At 49.3% G+C, this 23,538-nt stretch overlaps 1 protein-coding gene across 2 annotated transcripts; it reads left to right on the plus strand.

Moving 5' to 3' along the window:
- The first annotated feature begins 205 nt into the window (after positions 1 to 205).
- STK25 (serine/threonine kinase 25) lies at positions 206 to 22,292 on the plus strand. Of its 2 annotated transcripts, none has more exons than XM_048314864.1 (12): positions 206 to 307; positions 1,168 to 1,282; positions 7,444 to 7,674; positions 8,837 to 8,893; positions 9,923 to 10,031; positions 11,268 to 11,425; positions 11,680 to 11,865; positions 12,410 to 12,555; positions 13,427 to 13,541; positions 13,837 to 13,908; positions 17,302 to 17,438; positions 20,156 to 22,292. In XM_048314864.1, exons 2-12 carry the CDS (start codon positions 1,253 to 1,255, stop codon positions 20,193 to 20,195), a joined length of 1,281 nt encoding a protein of 426 aa, XP_048170821.1. In that variant the 5' UTR covers positions 206 to 307; positions 1,168 to 1,252; the 3' UTR covers positions 20,196 to 22,292. The 2 variants fall into 2 exon arrangements, with proteins under 2 accessions (XP_048170821.1, XP_048170822.1); XM_048314865.1 differs by having other exon boundaries at positions 206 to 303.
- Positions 22,293 to 23,538: the final 1,246 nt, after the last annotated feature.

Consider the following 23,538-nt stretch of genomic DNA (forward strand, 5'->3'; position numbering starts at 1 on the left):
CGCGCCACCGCCCCGCCCTGCAGCTCCGCCCCGCCCTGCAGCTCCGCCCCGCCGCTGCGCGCGCGGCATCCTGGGTATTGCAGTCCAGGAACGCGGTCGCACTGCCGGGTGGCGCGGCGTGGAGACTACATCTCCCGGCATGCAGCGCGGCGCGGCCTCCCCCACCGCCGCGCCGTGTTGTTGCGCCCGGCCCGGCGCTCCCGCCCCCCCGCCGCGCCTGGTGTCCCGGGGCAGCCCGGGGCGGCGGCGGCTCCGTGCGCCAGGGCCCGGCATGGCGCTCCCGACGGCGGCGCAGCGCTGCCCGTAGGTGCGGCAGTGCTCAGGGCCGGGCGGGCCTGTGCGGGCTGGGCGGGGCGGCGATGCGCCACAGAGGGACTCTGAGGGTGCCGGGCGGGGCTGGTGGGGGTGGGGGCGCGCTGAGTACCCCATGATGGCGAGAGGAACACGGGAAGGGGGAGATCTCTGAGGTGTGAGGTGGGACGAGGTGTCCGTGACGGGAGTGTGGGGCCGCACCGTGGCGGGGGATGCTGGGGTCGGGGGCCCTGGAGAGGGCTGGAGCGCGGGTGCCCCGAGGGGGCTGAGCTGGGGGGCCGGGCTGGGTTGGGGCTCAGCTGTTGCTGGGTGGAGGGGAGGGCCGCTGAGGAGGACAGAGCTGGGAGCAGCGGAGAGGGAGCGGGCGGGCTGGTGCAGGGTTGGGGCTCCCTGAAGAGAAAGGTGTGTGCTGAGCAGCTGAGGTTTGCCGGTGGCTGTACCGGGGACAGTGGGAGCGGAGGAGTGCTGTCAGTGAGAGGATGGCTGAGGAGGAGCAGAAGTAGACGATGCTGTGGGTTGTGCTGGGGAAGGTGCTGCGAGTGGTGGTGAGGGAATAGAACCGTGGGGTTAACTCTAATACTGGGGAGCGTGCTGAGGTGATGGTAGGGAAAATGGAGCCTGAGACTTGGTCAGTGTATAACATTAGAGTGAGGTTCCTTGACACATCTAGAAGGCATTTCTGTTAAGAATTGAGAAATGCTGTGTGCAGGGAGGGCCTAGCATACTTAGAACGTCTTGGCAGGTTCAAGGAGAACTTCAGATCAAGGAGGGAAAAAAGATGCAGGTGACTCTTCAGGGGAATGAGCCAACTTCCAAGAACCTCACATGAGAGCTCTGTGTTCTTGCTTGTTACAGGTGACCAGTAGAGAAATCATCACTTTCCTGCTGTGCTGCCACATCCTAATCCTCCCTGATTTTGCAAAAAACCCATTCTGCAGGCATGGCTCACCTGAGAGAATTTGCTAGCCAGGTAAGTGGTGATTAAAAATTTATTTTAAAACCCTCTTCAAGGGTCTATATAAAGGTGTTTGCTCTTGATATGAGGGTTTCAAACAAATAACGAGAAAATCACTTTTTGCTACTCTTTATCTCTCTTGCACAGGTCTCAGCTTACTCCTGTTAGCTGATTGACCTGTGTCTCACTCTATGCTGGTGTTGGGCTGATAGTGTTGTGTTGCCAGCCATACAGAAAGCGAATTCTTCACCCACTGTGGAGCCTTTCTCTGGGATTAACTGTGTTCTTTTTAGGGAGGCAGGAGTCATTGGCTTTCTGAGTATTTTTGGAAGGGGAAGTCTAGAAATGGGAACAGAAAAACTGTGTGTGCTGGCTCTGCCAGACATATCTTCCTAAAGTGTTCATGGCATTAGTGTCAGAAAAATGGTGCTTGCAACCTTGCTGCATAAGAGGCAGTGATATTTGATACTGGGCTGTAACTCTTCCGAGACATCTCAGCCTCTGTGGATGTGATAAAAGCTGCTGTTGTGACGACATTTTCATAAAAGGAATGTGGAAAGATGATGCCAGGGTTTGGGACTAAAAGCTAAACCACATTAATAGTATGGGCTTGCATCTTCCCTCTGAATTTTGTTGTGGGCTGTGTTTGATTATTGGCACATGTCAATGCTGAACATAGGTCTTCTAAAACCACGTTCTGTGAGTTTTGGGGCATTATTCTGTTCTGCTCCTAGGTGTAGAATTACTAAGAGCTTTAGTGGTTTGAGATAATGCTTTCTCTGAACCTTTTTTGATTTAAAATTGATTTGCAATGCACCTTAGTTTACATGCTGTCTTTCACGTCAACTGCTTCCCCAAAGTGCGTATGGAATTAAATATAAATATAGTGCCTGGCTGAGTCACTGTACAGGGGGAGAAAGGGAAGGATACTGTCTGCTTAGGGCTGAAAACTGAGTTCTGTAGCTGCAGAGGAGGTTGCTCTGAAGCTTTTTTTATACACAGCATTCACTCATGAAGCTTATCAGCATTCTAGTGGTTTCAGCTCTGAATTTATTATGGAAATGTTAGGCATTGCATTCTCAGATCGTGCCATCCCATGACTCTATCTGGTCTTGGAATAGGAAACCAATCTGTGTTGTCCATTTTCCGGTCTCTTCAGGAATCCCTGGTGGAGCCTTGTAATCTGTGTAACTGAGGCTTGCTGCGAGGGCAGTAGGAACTGGCCTGAAATTCCCTTCACTTAGGGGGAGATTTAGGGAGCAGTGGGAGGTGCTGTGAAAATCAAGAGACTAAGACTTGCATTGGGATGTCAGAGGCTTGACTTGTTTCTGATTCTCAGTTCTAGTGCTGATGGGCACTTACCATCAATGTAATGCCCAGGTTGCTCTGCCTCGGTGCCTCCATTTCCCTGCCTCAGCTGGTTGCTTCCTCTCTCTCCTTGGCTCCCTTGTGCTGTGTACATACAAGCACTGCAGGCCTGGTCTTGGTCTGAAGCTCTGTCTGCCAGGTGATGTGTTAGTCACTATGTTTAAAGCTCTGACCTGAGCTCTGTTTCTAGATTTGCTGTTCCTTATGTGACCTTGGAGAAGCCATTTAGGGTTTTTTGGCTAAGTAATGCTTCACTACCTGAAGCAAAAGAATACTGTCTGTAAAGAGTTGGGAGTCTCAGACAAACAGATGTGTTTCAAAGTGTTGAACAGAAACTTCCCTCTTTTTTATACTCCAGTAATTCAAAACTGTCCCAGGTTTTGGCAGTTGCAGAGAGCTGTGCACAGATTTCATATAGACAGGGAAGCTTTCAGATAGTTCCAGATAGGAAGCTGGTTTCACCAGAGAGACTGTTGGTAGCCCAGAGGTGAGTGTTCAGTATGCTGGCTGGGAAGCTGGGGAGCAGAGGAGGCAATGAGGGAAAGAGAAGAGCAGATAAGTTCTATTAAAACCAACTTCCTTCTTCCACTGTGTTTGGCAGAGCAATATTATGTTTGTTTGGCTGGTGGGAAAGTGCTTCAGTCAGAAATAACACTAAATGTGGCTGTAGTTCCACATAAACCCTTTGAAGTTGCCACATTCCTGGTCAGCTTCAGCTTGTAAAGTGTTGTGGCCTTGACAATCTTCTGTTACAGACCTCTCCCATATAGAACAGCAATTCCAATTCCAACCTGCCCCAGATTAAGGAATGCTCATTTCCAAAAGGGTTTAAGCACCCCTCAGTGTTTTATGCAACAAATGCAGGCGTGATTCTTGCTCTTGAATATTTTGAGAGTAAGATCCAGCTGGACACAGCCCAGAGAGAAGATCTGCAGCTGGTTCAAATGGTGTTTGCTTCTGTTCCCAATATGCAGCTTATCCTTCCAGGCAGTAACTTTGAAATGAGAGCAGATACTTACCCTTCTTCTCTAGTACTTATCCACATCTTCTCAAAGACTGTGGGTATCATGTCTCTGCAGCTGGAGGTGGCAGAGCTGCCAAAACCATTCTTTCCCCATGAAGCAGTTGGTGTTACTGCCAGGCTCGTCTCACAACACACTGCAATTCCTAATTCCTGATGGCTGCAGCGAGTTGGTCTGTTTTAAAACATGGTATCATCAGTCAGGATGGCAAACACTCCCACACCTGTCAGGACAGAGCATCCTTCTTTCCTGTGCTGTGAGATTAGATCCCGGAGGGCAGAAGTGGAGCACATTACTAGGAAATTGTCATCATCCCTCTCATACTTGTTCCCTTCCTGCACTTACTGAGATAGTGCATTGTGTGCTCTCCCTCCAAAGCCTGCCCAGGCGTGCCTGAGCCATCTCTAATGCCTGACTGACTGCTCTCAGTGGTGAGGAACAGCAGGAGGCTTTTTGCTTCAGAACTGCTGTGTAATGAGCATTCAGTCAAGCACAAAGTTACGATGTAGTGACCATTCCTTAACGGCTTTACATGTAGTAGTAGAACGAGGAGCAGCTGCTGCTGACCTGGAGCTCCATTTTTCAGCTCTGGTGGGTGCTGCAGATGTGGAAGAAAAATGGGAAGAACCCAAGCTGGTGAGCAGTTGCAGAGGTGACAGGTGCTAATAAGCTGCTTTGGGTTATCTGTGCTCATTTAAGCTGGTACAAAACATTTCATCTGGATTCTGTTGCTTCCTACTAATGAAGTATCCCAGGTGTGTTTGTAGCAGTGCAATTCCAGAGCACAGATTTCCAGCCAGGGTGATTCTCTAACAAGATGACTGGTACTGAGGTAATTCATGTTTAGGAAAGGGACAGATGGTGCTTGTTACACCTCTTACCACACTGCTTTGCAGGTGCAGATGTGTTGGGGTAGGGGAAAGTTGGGCTCATGGAGTGCATCCTTCTCTCTCCTGACAGAGCAGTGCAGTTCCATAGCTCTCCATTCTTGGTGGAACTGTGTTTGTGCTGCTGTCTGATGAGTGCTGAGGCTTTTATGCCCATGGATCTGAGCATTTTTGTTTGTCAGCACATGTCGCCATGTGGTGTCTCAAACTGGATTTTTTTAATGGACAAGGGCTTTTGGACAATGTCCTGCAGCCAGGACATCTTAGTTTGTTGTGGGAATTCAGAATTGCTGAAAGTGCTGCCTGGAAATTTCTTCTGCGAATGGTAGTCCACAATGGTAGTTCACCAGGTGTTCTGTTGAGCAGACATTGACCTGCTTGAATTGGGGATGGGCCTGTTTCCTCCTCCCTGGTTACAGAAAGCAAAGAAATTCATCAGCAAACTGTGCTCCTCCAGCAGTGTCTGGGGACTGTAACTGTGGCTGGAATGACTCTGTACCCCCTGGCCCTATACTGGCTCCGTGGGTTCTGTCTGTTGCTGGGTCTGATTTCTATGAATTTGGCCACTGCATTGAGGGATGTTTGCCCTCAGGCCCTCCATAGAGTCAGGCTCTTGCCCTGTCACCTGCGAGCTCTACAGCAGTTCCAGGTCAGTACTGGGAAGGTAAATGCAGTACCTACAAACGAAGTGTCCTAATGTGTCCACCCTAATGGGAGTGGGCCTGTCTCACCTGCCCATCAGTTACATTGTTTTCCTGAGTCCCTTGGGCAAAATTTCTGTCTGCCTGTCAGGAAGCTTTGTCTCCTTCACCGCACCTACCTGAACTGCTTTGTTCTACAGAAAACAGGATAAACCAACATCCAAGTCTGGAAGCTTGTTTATGAAGCTGTCCATGATTACAGAGCCTGCCACATGAAGTGGTGGTTGTCCCAAAAGCTGCCTGCCATAGCCGGTGCGTTTGCTGTCCTGATTTGGAGAAATCAGTCCTGATTCTCTGATGTGCCCTACCAAGCTGAGGGGGGAGCACTTACTTCCACCTTGCTGTTTCTTACCTCATGTAAAAGTTATGTGGGAGGGGAGGAAGATTTTCTTGAAGGTTTGCTTCCCTGCAGTATTCATGTGGATAGGGTTTCTTTTCCGAGCTGAGTGGGTACTTCTAGGAGATGATCCTCTTTCTCTCCCTTCTCCCTGATTTGTGGAAGTGGCTGAGGTGTTGAGTGGCATTTTTAGGGTGCAGTAGGTCACTGTGCACAGTAATGTCTGGGGCACTTTCTTGCCCCTTCCTCCAAGTCGGTCAAGAGATGGAAACTGCTCCTGGTCTGTAGTGAGCCTGGACTAGTCAGACTGTTCTCCCTGCCTGCAGTCATCATTCTCATGTTGTTCCCTGGTATTCCTCAAGCTTAAATTCTCTTTCCCCCACCTCCCTCTCTTCAGTCTCTGCTATGTATCTCCAGTTCTTTTTGTCTCTGAACATGCCTTCTGGTCTGTTTCCAGTGTGTTTGTTCAAAGTACAGCCTATTTGGTGTTGCTATGGATGCCAAAGGATATTTGGTTATCCTTCTGTATCTTGGACTGGAGTTTGTGTGGAAATCCTGTTGAACGAGCTGCCTGTAAAAATCACCTGGGCCTGGCTTAGAGCAATGCACTAGGCACAGAAGGCAAACAACCTGTGATGACAGACTGGCTTAATCATTAAGCAGCACCTTGGGCTGCTCAATGATGGCCTACTGCTAGAACCTGGTGTGAGATGGAAAAATGCAGCTTCCCTGTTCTCTGATAAAATCTGCCAACTCAAGATGCTTGTGAGGGAGCAGTCTCACTGAGTGACGTGTTGGAGGTGAGACTGAGAAGTTCTGGGTGTGGAAAATTCCTTCTAATGGCTTGGCTGCTTCCTAAGGTCAGGCGATATTTTCCAGGGTTTTTTTTCAAACTATTATTAAAAAAAGGCAGAAAAATTAATCACAAAGAGCGTTTCAGTAGCATGAAGCTACTAGTAGCATGAAGGACCTCCTGGTGTGCAGGTGGACTGAATGAAGCAGCATGAGAAAGTGACTGTGATTTGTTCCCTTTCTTATCCATACTCACCTTAATAAAGAATTCACTGTGCAGCTGCTGTTAAAGAGTCAGTATTTCTGTTAGTAACTTCCTGGTTGATGTGCTTGTCTGATGAAGGAGATGCTATTTGCCATTGCATCTGAGTGTGCCAGCCAGGGAAGAGGCTGGTCCAGAAAAGCAGGTCAGGTAGATGGAGTGTCCATTCTGCTCTCCTGCCTGCTCCTTGCTGCTGACCTTCCAAAAGATGTGAGGCTCCATCTGGAAATGTCTGAGGAGAGCTGGGCTGGGTGCTGTGTGGAAATCAGGCTGCAGCAGAGAAGACACTAAATGTGAATTCATATTACTGTAATATTTCATCCCCCAGACAAGTAGGGAAGGATGCAGATCAGTCTTTGAGTGCAGGAAGGCTAGCAAGTGTTTTTGTGGCCTCTTGCTTGTGCCTGTTTTCTCACCTGGATCTCCAAGAGAAAGCTGGTTCTGGTACCCCTTGCTGGTCTCTGTTGAAGTGTGAACAGATGCTTGCTCATGGAGCTGCTTTGGCACCAGTTAGTGCCTGCAGCTGAGCAGCCCTGTCCCAGTGGAGCTGACACTTTCCATAGAGGTATTTGCTGACATTCTCATGCTGGGCTTCCCTCCTTTGCCTCCCCGCTGTGGTCTGCAGGGTCAGAAAGCCTTGGATATATTTCTGTGCTAAGTTTCTAAGACTGCTTAGGGTATGTGAGTTGCAGGTGAATTTATCTACATAGTAGGTGCACAGATATGGAGATGAGCTGTATGGGTATGTGTGGTGCTCTGCAGCCCGGGAACTTAATGGAATTTTCCCATCTCTACTTCATGGTGTAGCACTCCAGGGTGGATCCTGAGGAGCTGTTCACCAAGCTGGAGCGGATCGGCAAAGGATCGTTTGGTGAAGTGTATAAAGGGATCGACAACCGCACCAAGGAAGTGGTTGCTATCAAGATCATTGATCTGGAGGAGGCTGAAGATGAGATCGAGGACATTCAGCAGGAGATTACGGTGCTCAGCCAGTGTGACAGCCCCTACATTACCCGGTACTATGGCTCCTACTTGAAGGTAGGACAAACCATGGTGATTCCTTGCCAGTAGTTTGGGAACAGGGAGGGCTCCTCTGTGGATGCTGCAGTGGATGGTGGCACAGGGCACTGGAAAGTGATGTGTGAGTGGCAGCATGGCAGCAGGAGCAGTGGTGGCTCTGCTCACTGCATCGATGTGCACTTAATAGCAGAGTGGGCTTTGAGACACTTGCTAAGAACATGGAAATGAAGTGCCCTGTACTGTGTGGTACCAAGACGAAGGCACTTCACTGGAGAGAAAATTATTTGTTGAAGACTGAACTTCCCCTGGTCTGACAATTCTGGAAAGGAAGTTGATGGAATACTTTTGAATACTAAGAATAGCTCAGTCTTAAGGCAGTACCACTGAGGGATTTACGCCTCTGAAAAAAAAGAGGAGGTTTAAAGTACTTAATGAGAAATGGTGAAAAGAATTTGAACTGGGTCTATGAAGGAGTGCTAATACTGCTTCCATCGAGAACAGGTTTAGGAATCCCTAATGGAAGCTGCGAGTAGTATTGATCAGAAGTGGCCTAGGCAGGCTGGCTTCTGGAGATGAGTGTAACAGTGGGACTGCAGCAAACAGTTCCTAAGCTCCTCGGGTCCTGAATATTCCTTACATATTTTTCAAAGGCCATAATAGATTTTCTCAGCCTTCTGCTGTAGTTTCATGGACCTGCTGCTTATGTTCTGTTGGCTCCCTGTGAACCTCAGCATGGAAATCTCTTCTCTGAGGAGTGTCTTGCTGATTGTACTGTTCAAGCTGACAGCCCTGTTAATGAGATCAAAGGCTGCAATGCTCCCCTGCCATTGCCAAGAAGAACTTATGCCATATGAGCTGTTGGAGAGATGTTAAAGGGCTCTAACCTGGGAATAAACTTATCTGTGGGCTGGGCAGTCTGGTGCCTTTAGGGGTGCTTCCTCAGGTGAAACTGCAGACTGAGAGTTAGAAATGTGCTGAAGGCAGGTCCACCTCTGTAATGCTGTGTCAGCAGAAAAGAGGGAGCTGGGGGCTCCTTCCTTGAGCCCCTGAGAGCTGTAGTGTGCAGCATCTCTTAGATTGTGTACAGGACTGCTCTTGTGCCTTGCTGCTTCATGAGTGTTTCACTTTTTTGTCTGCTTTTATTACTGTCTTTGCTCTTGATTTGTGCTCTTGCTTGCAGGGCACTAAGCTGTGGATAATCATGGAGTACCTGGGAGGAGGTTCAGCCCTGGATTTGGTGAGTAAGTGGCAAGTTCTGGACTACAAAAAATACTGACCGAAGACTTGGTTTGTGCAATCCTCATAAGCCAGACACTCACTTGCCACATACCATCTTTTTGTCAGCCCTGTGCCGGAGGGATAAGCAGTGCAGGACAAGCATGTTGGTTATGCTTATCCCAGGACAGAGGGAATGCTTTCATGGAGCTCAGCTGTCCCAGCACTGTTGTCCAGCATGCTGTGCTGCTATATGAACACAGTGAACTGAAAAGTGACCAGCAGCCAGTTGGTTTTGAGCAGTGCAAATCTGTACTTCACCTAGTCAGAGTTATGGTATTGCTCAGTGCTCACATAGCTCAGTAAAGACATGGTCTATGATTAAGTTACCCCCAATTTTAAGAGAATACAAATGCAGAATGTATCCATAGGCAAAGATCTGCTGCACTGTATTCTGTCACAGCATTTTTCTCTTCTCTTTAGGACAGTAATGCCCATTTTTCCAGAGCAATAACTAGTCATGTAGGGAAAACTGCTGAGCCTACAGTGACTTGGAGGAAGGTGTAGTGGGAGGATGTCATCAGCAGAAGTTACCTGAGTGTCAGAACCTCAGTTATTGCACTGAGAAGGCAGGTCTTGGTTAGAGGAGAACTGATGGAAAGGAGAAGAGCTTTGATACAGTACTCCACAGCCTGAGGGTTGATGTCTCAGAGGCTAAAATTCACTACTTGTATGCTAGCAGAGAGACCTGAACAAGAAAAACTCTTAAAATGTTCTGTTGGCCAATGTATTTCCAGGCCAAAGTGAGAGATGAACTGCTGTTTGTTTGGGAAGCCTGTAACAAACTGATAGACAAGCAGAAAATCCCCCAAAGTTTTTCCATTGAATACTGCCAGGTGCAAAGACCAACATTCTGCTTGTAGAATGTGCACCAGGTGTGCAAGAAGGTGCTTCCTGCTGAATATGACCTGCTTGGCCAAGGTTTCCAAGTAACAAACAAGTCCAAGGCATCAGTCACCCTCTTTTAAGTCATCTTTCTGCCTTTAATCAGCTGAAGCCAGGACCACTGGAGGAGACTTACATTGCTACTATCCTGAGAGAAATCCTAAAGGGCTTGGATTACTTACATTCAGAGAGGAAGATCCACAGAGACATCAAAGGTAAGATTGGAGAGCTCCGCTCCCTTTCTTGTAAGGGATGTTAGTAATATAATACTCAGAGGTGTTATATTCCACCATAATCTGCAAGGTTTCAAAGACTTTCTCAGTGCTGCTTTTCTTGTTGGCTTGCTGTTTTCTGAATCTGATGCTTGTCACTGTATCACAACTCATGCTTTTCATGTCTTTAGGGTTTAGAGTAACAGCAAGGATCTGTAGCTCTCCTCTGGCACTTGGAGTTTGGACAGTCAGGGAGCTAAAGCAAAGGAGTCAGTGAAAGGCATGCTCAGATATTAGCTGACTTGTGTCTGGATATTTGCTTTGCTGCTGGACCCCAAGGGTGTGTGTGCTGGGTATTGCGGTTATAGCTCACAGCAGAAGTGAGCTGTCCTCATGCAGGGTTCACAGCCCTAGAAAATCAGGGCAGCTTGTGCCAGCTTATCCTCTTGCTGGTTTTTATAGTCACTGGCCACGTGCTGTGTAGAGAGAGCTGGCATCTGCCTCCTGAAGAGCAGTGTCACAGCAAGCCCAGAGCATCAAAGTGCTGCAGGGGGATGGAGGGACAGTGCTGTGGAGCTGGGACAGTGCTGGATGCTCGCTGCTCTGACCCACTGCAGGAGAGGGTGTGAGCAGGCAGGGAGCAGAAACCTCATGCAGGGAGATTGGGAGAAAAGATTTCATTGTGTATGTGAGACTGCACATTTCTAGCACTGCACAAGATGTGTAGGGCTGGTGGCTGCCAGTGGTGGGGAAATGCTGAAAGTTGTTAGGTAGGGTCTCAGAATGAAAAGTCCTGCAGAAAACCCCCATTCCCAAACCTGCACAATGTTACAGTCTTATGAGTGAGTGGGAACTAGTACAAGAGCTCTTTAGAAGGATCTGCTATTTCACCTGTGCTGAATGCTACTCTGGAAAAAAAATCAAGAGCATTAGAGGCTGTGTCACCCTCCCTTCTTTGTGTGGCCAGGAGTCACACTGACTTGGTGTAGCCCTTCACATCTACTCCCTGCTCCTACCTCAGCAATAGTCCCCTTCTGATCCAACAAAGTGCACGAGCTTGTTCCACATTACCCAGTGGAGTTCAAAGCGTGAGGATGGGTCTGAGGCTGGAAATCAGGCTGAGGGTTATCACTGGTGTGAAGGAAGATGGCATGGGAAGGCTCCACTCAATACCCGGTTCTGTGTGGGCTGGGGGTGATTCAGAGGCCAGCAGATTTAATTACTTATTTGTGTGTCCAGCTGCCAACGTGCTGCTTTCGGAACAAGGAGATGTGAAACTGGCTGACTTTGGGGTGGCTGGACAGTTGACAGACACCCAAATCAAGAGAAACACCTTTGTGGGGACTCCATTCTGGATGGCACCAGAGGTCATCAAACAGTCTGCTTATGACTTCAAGGTGAGCTGGGAGCAGGAGGATTGCTGCTTGGGGCTACTATACAGGTGGTGGTGCTTGGACAGAAACAGGGATTGGAAGTGCTGCTTGCTGCAGGAATTAGTCTTTTCTGTTATGATGCAGGGTCTGCTGGAGAAGTTTGTATATTAGACTTGAAATGCCACATCTGATTTATGTGATTAGCTGTCCTAAAAATGTGCTTTCATGTTGTAGAATTGCTCCTTGCTGTTCTGTGTTGTTCTTCTTCTCTTTTCCAGGCAGACATCTGGTCCCTTGGGATTACAGCCATTGAACTAGCAAAGGGAGAGCCTCCAAATTCTGACTTGCATCCTATGAGGGTTCTCTTCTTGATCCCCAAAAACAACCCTCCGACACTTGAGGGTCACCACAGCAAGCCCTTCAAGGAGTTTGTGGAAGCCTGCCTCAATAAGGATCCTAGATTTGTGAGTATTGCTGCCCACCTGTGAATTTGGGTGAAAGTCAGCAGAGGTCAAAAATTCCTTCAACAGGAAGGTGCCAGAATCCTGGAGTGAGAGACTTGCTGACCTTACAGGGTGGGCACATGAGCCTGGCAGGATTTCCTCATGAGGGGAGGTGGAGGGGCGGGCACTGATCACTCCTCTCTGATGGCCAGCAATGGGACCTAAGGGAATGCACGAGGCTGTGTCAGGGGAGGTTTAGGTTGGATATTAGGAAAAGGCTTTTCCCCCAGAGGACAGTCAGGCACTGGAACAGGCTCCTAAGGACAGTGGTCATGGCCCCAAGGCCACTAGAGTTCAAGGAGTGTTTGGATAACACTCTCAGGCACTTTGCTGGGGATTGGTAGCATTGTTGGGGGCTGTTCTGTGCAGGGCCAGGAGTTGGAATTGGTGATCCTTGTGCATCCCTTGCAGCTCAGGATATTCTGTGATTCCAGTTGAAGTCAGTGAGTTGCATGTTTAGTGTGCAGAGATGTTAGATGTGACATGCTTTCCTTATCTGCTCCAGAGGCCGACAGCTAAAGAATTGCTAAAGCACAAGTTCATCACACGCTACACCAAGAAAACCTCATTCCTAATGGAGCTCATCGATCGATTCAAGCGCTGGAAGTCGGAGGGCCATGGAGAGGATTCCAGTTCTGGTGATTCCGATATGTACGTACATGTTTTGCATGGAGGGGTGCTCCTGCTGCCCCTGCTTGCCCCAGGGTAGCCTACTGCAAACAGCTCAGGTCCTTTTCCCACCTGAGATCTCAACTTTGAGCTTTTGTTTGTGGGAGCAAGTGAGTGCTGCCTGAAGAGCCAGGCTGTTACCTCCTGTTCAGTGGGACCTCGTTCTCTGTTCTGGTCTTCACCTGTGGAGCCTCTTTGCTGAGTGTGAGGAATCAGGGTACTGACAGGAAACAGTCTGTGTGTAACTAGTAGAACAGGGCTCTTGTTGCCTGTATTTTATGCACATTTCATGAACTACAAGAGCCCCAGGCTTTAGTAACTGTGGCAAGAGCTGTGTTTGTGTATATTGTGTAGTCAGGGGTAAATCTTTGCGCTGCCATGCAGGACAGTCAAGTTATGGGCCTTGGGTGGGGAAAGGGCACTTCATTGCCAGACTGGTGTCACAGAGCTGCTCTTCACCTGTAGTGGCAGCGACTCGAGTGACCAAGGACTCGGGGAGACTGGCTTATAACATCTAAGTCTGGCCCCTCACCTTGTGAGCTTGGATTGTCTTGAAATTCTCCTAAATTTAACTAGCACTAGAAACTTCTTCAAGCTGGCTGGATCAGAGAGGTGAATGTGGTTGTTTGGAAACATGATATAGTACTTAGCTCAGATCTCTTTGATGCTGCATATGTGCTGTAGAGACTGAAGTGGTTTCTCTTCATAATTTGTTCTGGGATAGGGAAAAGCCTGAAGGCCTGCAGCAATATGGCAGTCAGGTGGGGAGAACTTGTGACTCTGGGAAAGGGTGGGCAAACCCCCAGTGTATGGAACTGAGGCTTTGTCTTGACTTTCCCCTTTTCATTTGCAGTGATGGAGATGCAGAGGATGGAGACCAGGGTCCAATCTGGACATTCCCACCAACCATTCGCCCCAATTCCTTGAGCAAGCTGCACAAAGGAATGGCTCTTCATGGTTCCCAGAAGGTCTGTGTGCTGTCTGGTCTTTCTGAAGTGGACTGAACTGGCACAAGCTTTTGGATGTCTTGGGGAAGCCACCAGGCACTTGTCTTCTGTCTGAAATTTACTTCAGTCTGGCACCTAGGGCTGGTGCTCCCGAGGTGCCTCTTCCACATCATCAGGGTACTGTGACTTGTGGCTTTCCCAAGATCTAGTGATGGGATTGCCGTGGAGGGGCTGTGAATTCACCAAAGGCTTAGTACTTCATGTGCCCTGGGAGCTTTTGCCTGTGCTTGTAACTTCTTTTCTTGCTGCTTTCCAGCCTACTGAGCCCATCAAGAGGCAACCACGGTCACAGTGTCTCTCCACACTTGTTCATCCAGTTTTTGGGGAGGTGAGTAGAACCTTCTTGCTCTCTACTGGTTGGAGATGAAGAGATACCTTCAGATAAGTAAATAAGGAAAGATTTGGAGAAGGGAGGTGTGGTGGGGTAGCTAGTAGGGCTAAGGGACTCTGAAGCATTTGCACCAGTGGAGGGGGCAAGACCATATGTGGGGAAAGTGAGTGTGTCCCTGGCGTGTACTGAAAACACTTGTGTTTGGAAGAAGGGCATTACCCTTCTGGTAATCTGTCTTTTGGTGAGGATCTGATAGAGAAGTATCTGTCTCCTGCCTGCATCTTAGGCTTGCTGATGCCTAGGCAGCTCCAGACTCTGATGTCCATGGCTGAAGTGCAGCTCCTGGTAGAGCAGATAGGTGCTTGAGCTGGCCCGTGACTGTGCATGTCCCCTGCCCTTCTGCTGTGCTGCTGCCCACAGCAGAGTTACTGAGGGGAAGGTAGGTGGGTTAGAGCAGGAATTGGCTTTGCTGGTTGCTAGGCCATTTCTTGATCTGTACAGACTGCTGTTGGTAGCAAGCCAAGACCAAGGAGTTCCCTGCCACCTAGCCTCTAGAAGGCAGGCAGAGAAAATGTGTTCAGAAAACCTACTCAATTCCCCTGCCTTGTGGTCTGGATGGGGATGTGGAGTTGAAGTAAGAGCTTCCATTGACGATAGGATGGTGTCTGTATCAGCAGAGAGGTGACAGCTCATCTTTCCAGCTGGGTGATGTTGTCAGGGAAGAGGAAGATAATCACAAGGGGGCTGCTGGCTGTGAGCTCTGGTTGCTCTTTCCAGCAGAAGGGTAGGAAAGGAGATTATGCTTTGGAAGAAATCAATTAGATGCTGCATGTCAGGATTTTGTTCTTGAGATGCTGGTGACAGACACCCTTTCTCTGGTCCTGAGGAGTTACTCTTCTGGATCCTGATTGCATGGCCCAGCAGAGAGCTGAGCTTTTTCCAGGGATAGTTTCTGGACTTATCTTTCTTTTCTCAGGTTTACTGCTATGTGGAAGGAGGATTTGCTGCATGGCAGGAACCAGAGGTCATTTGGAAAACCAGGCTCTTGACACTGCTTCAGTTGGAAATTGGGAATTTATCTAACTGGCCTCTTCTATGCTCCACAGGGCTTGACTTTCAGAGGTCGGAGCATGAGGCCAGTGACCTGGGTCTTGTAGGCCTAGAGCTGTGAGATGAAACTGCATTAAAACCATGTTGGTTTGTTTGTGCAGCACAGTCACTGATGTCTGGGTCTCTGCTCAGTTTAGGAGCCTCCTGGGGCAGAGTGCTCAGGGCTGTGACTTTAAGTGCATTTTTGTGCTTCTCCTTACTAACTTTGCTGCACCAGTTCCAGGCAGGAAGTGGCTTCTTGGACATTTCATTTCTGCTAGTTTGACTCCCTTGCCCCAGTTTGTTGATCCCCCTTTCCTTTGATTAGACTTTTGCTGGCTCTGCAGATCTGAGTGAAACTGGGAGCAGGAAAGGTTCTGGGCAGTCTCTGAAATAACCTGGCTTTTGTGTGCAGTAGAGAGGGCTTGAAAGAAAACTTCTCCAGGTTGGAAATCTGCTTCACTGCTGGTTGAATGTGTTATTTGCTATTGGTAGGAAACCAGAACTGAAGACTTTGTCCTCCTCACTCTTGTGTGATTGCAGTTTAAACCAGCTAGGCTTGATCCCCTCTTTCCCTAAAGGGGCTGAAGCTGGGCTTTGTGAATGGAAATCTGACTGAGATGTTCTTTGTAATCTTTCCTTTACCTTCCCTGAACGTGTGTTACTGGATGTTAATATTGAAAATGGCCCATGAGGAGTCATTAACAGGTGTGGGCAACTGCAAATCTGGAAACATCCTGGGGTAGGGAGGTAAAATGATGTTTGGGCCTAGTAAGGCTGAGCTCATTGCAGTGCTCTAACTCCCACAAGCCTCCAGAGAGCTCTTCTGCAGTGGGAACAGAGAGTCCAGCACACACTGCTCCTTCCCATCATAGGCTGCTGGGCAAGCTGAAGGTTAAGGGCTTGGCATCAAAGGCTGATGATAAACTGACAACTTACCTCCAGGACAGACCCTTTGCTTACTCTGAGGTGGGCAGCCTTTGGTAGGTAGACATCAAATTCTTGGTTTTAGCATCACACCTATTTTTGGCTGTGAAATCTGTATCCTTGATGTGTAACTGAGTTGCCCTCCGTGTCCCTGCCACTTCTGACTGAGCAGAGGTGTGCATGGGTTGTTCCCACAGCTTTGTGGTAGGGAACAGGTGCCCCACTGAGGAGGCAGCAGCCCTTTTTGGCTGGCAACTGTTTGTTCCCAGCAGGGGCCTTGGTGCACAGGAACGACTGCAGCTGGGGATTAGCATTCACATTGTTCTGCTTTCCGAAGCACGGAGAAAAGGTGAGCTCCAGCAACAGGATAGGCTGATCCTGGAACTGAGGCAAGGAACTGCGAGGCTTGTGTAAAGCCCTTTAATCAGCAGGGCCTAATGAGAGCTTAATTGAACTGGACAGTGGTAAGCTGGCAGATGTTGCTGGTTCAACAGGACGCTTGATTGTTGTTCAGCTCCTTGTGTGATGGTGCCCTGAGGAAGGGGCTGTCATATCAGCAGCTTGTGGGAAGGAGATGGGGAACTGCTGCAGGGGGTGGAAATGTAGGATTTCCAACAAGGGACTCCTTCAGGCTCAGCACCAGTGACCTGTCAGGCATTCCTTCTCAACAGAGGTGTAGCTATTTCAGATTAACAGCTGGAAACATGTGCAAGTAGAGGCCTAGTCGGAGTGCACTGACCATGAGAGATGTGAACTGAGGTAGATGCTGCATGTGGGGGGCTTGGTGCATGGACTTTCTTTCCCTGCCCTCCTGGGTAAAGCTCCCTTAGAGAGGAATGTTGGAAGTGAAGGTGCTCAGGATCCCTGGTGTGGCAGTTGTCTGCCCAGTCACTAGAAGCAACTCAAACTTTTTTATGGTTATTAAAAGGGGTGGTGACTAACTCCTGGCGTTGGATATATTCTGCCCAACCTGCCTGTGAGCCTGTGTGTCTGGGTGCTGGGCTGTCATGAGCAGCAAAGGTCATTGTACTGCCTCGGATACACCCGGAGTTCTTCGTGCTGTTACTACTTAGGAGTTTTCAGGGCTGTTGGTCCATTTCTTGTAACATTTAGTTACAAGAGTACATCCTGTTAGGTAAGGACTTTGGTTGCCATAAGTACCTGGAGGCAAATTTGAACCCCAGACAGTGGACTTCTACTTTCCTGACCAACAAAAGGAACTCTTTTTGGTTCATTTAAGTGGAATGTGGGTGCCCTCCTGCACCCTGGTGGAGTCATACTAAAAGGGAAAGGGCCTTAATGTCAGTGCTGCACTTCTCAACCAGTGCTTTCTGCAACAAAATAAGGACCTAATGCCCTGTTTCTGGGTTGCAGCTCAAAGATAAGCACAAGCAGACTGGAGGCAACGTGGGAGCCATGGAGGAGCTGGAGAACGCCTTTAGCTTGGCTGAGGAGTCCTGCCCAGGCATCTCTGACAAACTGATAGCGCACATGGTGGAGCGGGTCCAAAGGTGAGTGTCCTGTGTGTGAGCTGGGGTGGAGCCAGCACTGAACCACGTGGCTCTTGTGCTCCACAGCTGTGCAAAGGTCAGTGCCAAGCAGTCAGGACAGACAGAAGGGAATATTCATGACAGCTGCCCTGATAGTTCCTATGGCACTTCTTTTAATTGCTTTCATTTAATGCAAACAGTTTGTCTGCCTCAGAAGTCAGGTTTCTGTAGTGGTGATGTATGTTGCAAGGCACAGAAAGATGCTGCTGTTCACCTTCATTCTGCACATATATCTATATACGTCTGATATCCTGCTGGTCCCATTACCCAGGCAGCAAGGACTATGCAAAATCTCACTGGGATCACTTCTGGGATAGAAAGTTTCTGTTAATAAATATCTGTTTCATTGCAAGGAATGTGCTTCAAAGCACTATGTGCAGCTAGTCACTGCTTGCCCAGCTTTAGGTATACAGGAAAGTGTACTTTTCCTGGAGACAATTACTTACTGAACCAGTGAAGGAGTGTAGTCTGGTAGAATTTAGTTCTTTGCCGGGTCAAACTTGGCTCCACTGGTGGCACCAGGTCCAGTCAAATCCATGTGTTGCAGGCACTAACACAGCTAACCTGGTCACAGATTTATCAGGCTTTATTTAACATGATTTTGGCTTTTTTCCCTTTCCCTAAATCTCACCCTTTCCTTATCAAGAGAGAAAATTAACATTTGGCTCCTCCCTGGTTAGCAGGCTGGAAGTGCTTTATGTGACAGAAGAAGCTGTTCTATGCTCTGGCTGCCCCTGTAAACACAGCCCAAGCTCTACAGTCTTTACACCCTTGAACTTAGGCTTTCTAAGCCTTTCTTTCTGATGGGTTAAAGTTTGTGCCTTGTAACTCAAGTACCCATTGAATGGAACAGAATCAGTAAGGTTGGAAAAGCCTTTGACTGATAGCCACTGTGTCTACTAGACCAGAGCACTGAGTGCCACATCCAGCTGTTTCTTGAACGTCTCAAGGGCTGGTGACTCCACCACCTCCTGGACAGCACATTCCAATGCTTGACAACCCTTTACATGAAGAAATTCTTCCTTATTCCCAACCTGAACCTCCACCAGTGCAGCTTGAGGTCATTCCTCTTGTCCTGCCCCTTGTTCCCTGGGAGCAGAGTCCAACCCCCACCTGGCTGCCACCTCCTGTCAGGGAGTTGTGCAGAGCCACAAGGTCCCCCCTGAGCCTCCTTTTCTCCAGGCTGAGCTCCCCCAGCTGCTCCTGGTGCTCCAGCCCCTTTCCCATCCCCATTCCCTTCTCTGGACATGCTCCAGCCCCTCAATGTCCTTGGCATGAGGGCCCAGAACTGTACACAGCACTCAAGGTGGGGCCTCACCAGTGCCCAGCACAGGGGGATGGTGACTGCCCTGGTCCTGCTGCCACACTATTGCTGACACAAGGGCAATTGCTGGCCCTCTAGGCCACCTGCACACATGCCAGCTCATGTTCAGCTGCTGTTGAGCAGCATCCCTAAGTCCTTGCCCACCGGGCAGCTTTCCAGCTGTTTTGCCCCAAACCTGTAGCACTGCAGGGGATTGTTGTGACTGCAGTGCAGGACCTGGCACTTGACCTTGTTAAACCTCACCCCATTGGTCTTGGTCCAGCCTGTCCAGATCCCTCTGCAGAGCCTTCATGCCCACCCAACTTGGTGTCATCTGTGAATGTGCTTAAGGGAGCCCTCAATCTCCTTGTCCAGATCATGGATAAAGACACTAAACTGGACTAGTCCCAACACTGAGCCTTGGGGAACCTTCCTAGTGATCAGTCCCAGCTGGATGTAACTTCATTCCCCACCACTCTCTGGACTCAGCCAATCCAGCCAGTTTTTAAGCCAGCAAAGTGTGTACCTGTCCAAGCTGTGGGCTGCAGCCTCTCCAGGAGAATGCTGAGATCATGGACTACCTGCAGAGCCTTTCCCTCATCCACTAAGGGGGTCACCTGGTCATAGGAGATCAGACTGGTCATGCAGGACCTGCCTTTCCTAAACCCATGCTGTCTGGGCCTGACCCCCTGCTTGTCCTGTCAAGCAAAGAAGAGCTGTAGACATTAAGGACCAAATATAATGGCCATCCTAGAGGGATTCTGTTTCTACATCATTCAAGCTTCCAAGCAAATACACCATGGGACTGTGTAGAACCCTCATCTAATAATCACTTAATGCCAGGAAGAGAACACTCATTCTGCTGGCTGACCCATAGAGGTCACAGAAGGTGTCCTGTGATATCTGTAAAACCTGAGCCTCTGACTGAGCAGGAGGTGCTCATGGATGTGTGGGCGTGACTGCAGACAGGTAGTTGTTACAGCATCATTCACTTCTGTCAGCCTAGAAATGACACTGCTGGATGGGGCAGAAGCACAAGATACTTGTTTTTTGGGGGGGGCTTGCAAAACCTCAAAGACCCGGTTGCTTTCTTACCATAAAACACTAGTGCTGAAAACTTCTTGTTAGGTGCAAACTGAATCTTGAAAGCCTGAAAAAGTGTCAAACCACCTTGGCTTTTTGTTAAAGTGCTGGTTTTGTCTGTCAGGACTTTATCTAGTAAAAACTGGCAGTGGCAATGGCAGTGGGGACAGACCCATGCAGCCTGACCCCTTCCCCCACAGAGCTGCTGGTGGGTGCCTCTGGGCACCATTCCAGGTGAGAGCTTCAGCCAGCCAGTGCTGACCAGTTCTCCCTTGTCAATTCTTCCCTGCAGGTTTTCACACAGTCGGAACCACCTGACCTCTGCCCGCTGACACTCACACTCCCTGCTGTTGTCGTGAGGGGGAAGGATTTTTTCCAGCTTCATAAGAACTACATCTCTAATCCAGACCACCATCTGCCGTTGGATGTGACATTGTGATGGACTCCAGGACATTTCAGAGCCTTCATGTTAGCCGTGTTTCCATGATAACCCAGGGTGGGGTTTGCAATGCAAGTACAATTTAGACCTTTTGCAGAACCCGAGATGGGTGGTCTAATTGTTTTTACAATGTAATCAATGCAGTTTTTAATTGTTTTCCTACAATGGTTGTGTCCATTTTGGCTTGGTTTGATTCACAGCTTGTTTCTGGTAAATGCCTGGCTGCTGGAAAAAGGGAGATTCTCTTCCATTGATGTGTTTCACAGGCAAGTCTGATGGGTTTAGTCTCCTGCCCTTCCTAAAGAAGCATTTGTGAGCAGTTGTGTGTGAGTACAGGGATGGTGGGAAGCTCTCCAGGCATTTAGGGCCTCTGGGAGAGTGAGACCCACTCTCCAGTTGTTCTGGAGGATCACTTCAAGCCCTTCACACACAAGTAACAATGCTTTCCAGTGCTGCAGCAGCTGAGCTGATACACGGTTGCTCTTTCCCAGCCTGTCATTTCATAGGAGGATGGGTTTGCTGATTGTTCTGGTTTTGGCTCTGGGACATCATTTTGTATTAGGCTTTAGTTCATCTACTTCAGGCAACAGCAGAACTTGCCTTGGATCTCCAGGGAGCAGAAGGCAAAGTGGGTATGTTTGCTGTGGGAGCTGGTGGAGTTCCTGTCCTTGGCACTTCTGGCAGCTGAAGCAGCTCCACAGGCAGGCTGGGCAGTGCTCGTCTGAGCTGAGCAGGCCCACGTGGGGCAGAAGGGTTAAAAAGGGGAATGGGGGGAACACAACAGCTGCAGGCATCAGCACGGCTTTGGTCCACAACGCAGAGGGACACTACAGAGCAGGTTTTGATGCAAGAACCTGTGCTCTACATGAAGACATAAACTGGATGGCTCACAGCAGTGTGGTGGGGCTGGGGATTCCCAAAAGCTGCTCTAGGCCTCCCTCTCCTCAACCTTCCCTTTCTGGCTCCTTCTTCAGCCTGGGATCTAGACTCCACTGCAGCCAGGGCTCTGCTCCAGTTGACAAGCTGGGGTGGTGTTTGGTAGCAGAGAAGGTAAAGCATCTACTGCTGTGTTGGCTGCTTAAGGTATTCCAGCAGAGCCATCCCCAGGAGCTTTGCTTTCTGTATCATACTAGTTTATAAAGCAAATCTTTAATTCAGGTAAGCACACAGATCTTAAATCTACACTTTAAAGGTCTAGAAAAATAGACTTAGGAAAATAACCCCGGACAGCTGGTTGCTTAGAGAGCTGCTCTCTAACTGAAAAGAGATTCCCATGAAGTCAGCAAGAACTCAGTTACCCAGACCTTCCTGTCTGAGTGTTTGTGTGTGGATGATATGGCTCATCCCAGAGCCACTGAGAACAAAGGCTGGAGCTGTTCAGCATTTTTTTAATGACAGGCCACTTGGTTATAAACAAGGCTTGATTTTTGGTACTTAGATTCAGACCTGCAGACTTTAAGTGCTAGGCTGCAAGTAGCTCAGGAGGACCATACGTTCCCTCATCCTGGTGTATGGTGCTCACTTTACCTTATGACTGTCCTTTATTTGTCCTGATGGACAAATCCAGGCTCAGCAACGCTATGAACTTGTACAGTAGAGAAGAGGTGCTGCTGTTGGATCTCTGCTGCACAGCAGTGTTCTGTGGTGAGAGCCAGCTCAGAGCCTGCAGTTAGGAAGAACAGAACAAACCCACTTTTCCCTCAGGAGGAGAAGTTAATGTAGAGACAGGACACTTGGAGAGGGGGAAGGCAGAGGCTGCAGGCCAGCACAAAGGGCCCCTGCTGCTTTTGAAGTTGCTGTTCACAGCGGGAGCAAACCGTGTGGATAAGGTACCTGTATTGTCACTCACATGCTCTGCAGTGTAACGAGGAAACTTTTTAAAGGAAACAATCCCCACACCCTTCGTCCAGTACTCAAAGCAACAATGGGTTTAGTTTTCAAAAACGTTGAAAGGGATCTGCCACTTTCAATAAAGTAACAAAACAAATGAGGCTGGTGTAACTGTGTTATTAGGGGAAGAGCATCGGTTCCAGGTGCTTTTCTCTGCATTTTTCTTGGTCTTCCCCTAAATTTTCCTCATGCATCTGTAACAGAGACCCCAGAGACAGAGCCAAGTACTTTGTGTGCAAGGATTACAGCTGCAGGCATATCAGCCTTTCCTGCTGGCACTCCAGGAAGCACACGCTGTTGGCAGAGGTATGGCTGTGCACTGGGGGCACACTGCAGTGTGGTTTTTTGCTGGAGTTTGTTTATTAGTTGCAGTCTTTAGAGTCAGGCTCGACTGGCAACAGGGTATCTCTGCCTTCCTCTGTCTCACTTTGCAGCTGGGAGGGGGCCCGAGTGGTGGCATGGGTCACCCAGGGAGGTGGTGGAGTCTCCATCTTTGGTGATAATCCACTGCACAGATGCAGCCCTGCATGAGCAGGGATTGAACCAGACAGCCCTGAGCCTGTGTGACCTCAGGGACAGCATGAACACCCTGGAGATGCCACTTTGTGTGTAAACCCTTGTGACTGTCCTTCCCTGGGCAGCAACAGAGGCGAAGGGCTCAGCTGCTGCTGTGACCAACTCTGCAGCGCTCCTCATCTGTTTATGCCTTGGAGCCAAGAAGCGGAACTGATTAATGTACTTCTGACTGTGCTTTTTGGGGGGGGGAATTTTGCTAAATGCCATGTGCTCAGCTCAGCAGGCTGTTGCCAGGACAGTGGTGATGAGCCAGCCTCAGCAGCAGCAGGAGTGCGGAAGCACAGGGTCAGTGCACCAGGTGCTCTGTGGGTGGGTGCAGCTTGTAATGGGAGCGGTGCCTGATGCCTCATAAAAATGGAAGTCTGACAGTTAATGTCTCCCCAGCAATCAGGCACTAACCCTGCCTAGCAGAGGACTTGGCTCCTAGCACGCCAGCCCTTGTCCCCTGGCACAGCCGCGGTGCGGGCACTGCCAGGCACAGAACACCTGGAGCCCACGCCTGCTGCTGCTGCAGCAGAGCCAAAGCTGTGCTGCTGGGGCCAGGCTGAAGGACTGCACTGGTGTAACAGAATCACTGCTATGACCAGGGAGGAGAAGGGAGCAGTCACCAGAACAGCTCCAGTCTGTTGGGTTAAATGTGTCAGGAGTTACTGCACAAAGTCTGGTTTCTTAAGCAACAAAGCAGGACGGTGTTATCCTGGATGAAGGCCAAGCATGAAGAGGGAAATCTGTAGTGCAGGGGTTGTTCAGCCTGGAGAAGAGAAGGCTCC

Source organism: Corvus hawaiiensis, chromosome 10 (assembly GCF_020740725.1).
Source record: "Corvus hawaiiensis isolate bCorHaw1 chromosome 10, bCorHaw1.pri.cur, whole genome shotgun sequence".
Taxonomy (NCBI): domain Eukaryota; kingdom Metazoa; phylum Chordata; class Aves; order Passeriformes; family Corvidae; genus Corvus; species Corvus hawaiiensis.

Bases quoted from the DNA above. Each gene is read 5' to 3' on its own strand.
- STK25 (XM_048314864.1), top strand. From the start codon at position 1,253: ATGGCTCACCTGAGAGAATTTGCTAGCCAG. The intron at 7,675-8,836 runs GTAGGACAAACC...TCTTGCTTGCAG, and splicing joins ACTATGGCTCCTACTTGAAG to GGCACTAAGCTGTGGATAAT. The intron at 8,894-9,922 runs GTGAGTAAGTGG...GCCTTTAATCAG, and splicing joins GAGGTTCAGCCCTGGATTTG to CTGAAGCCAGGACCACTGGA.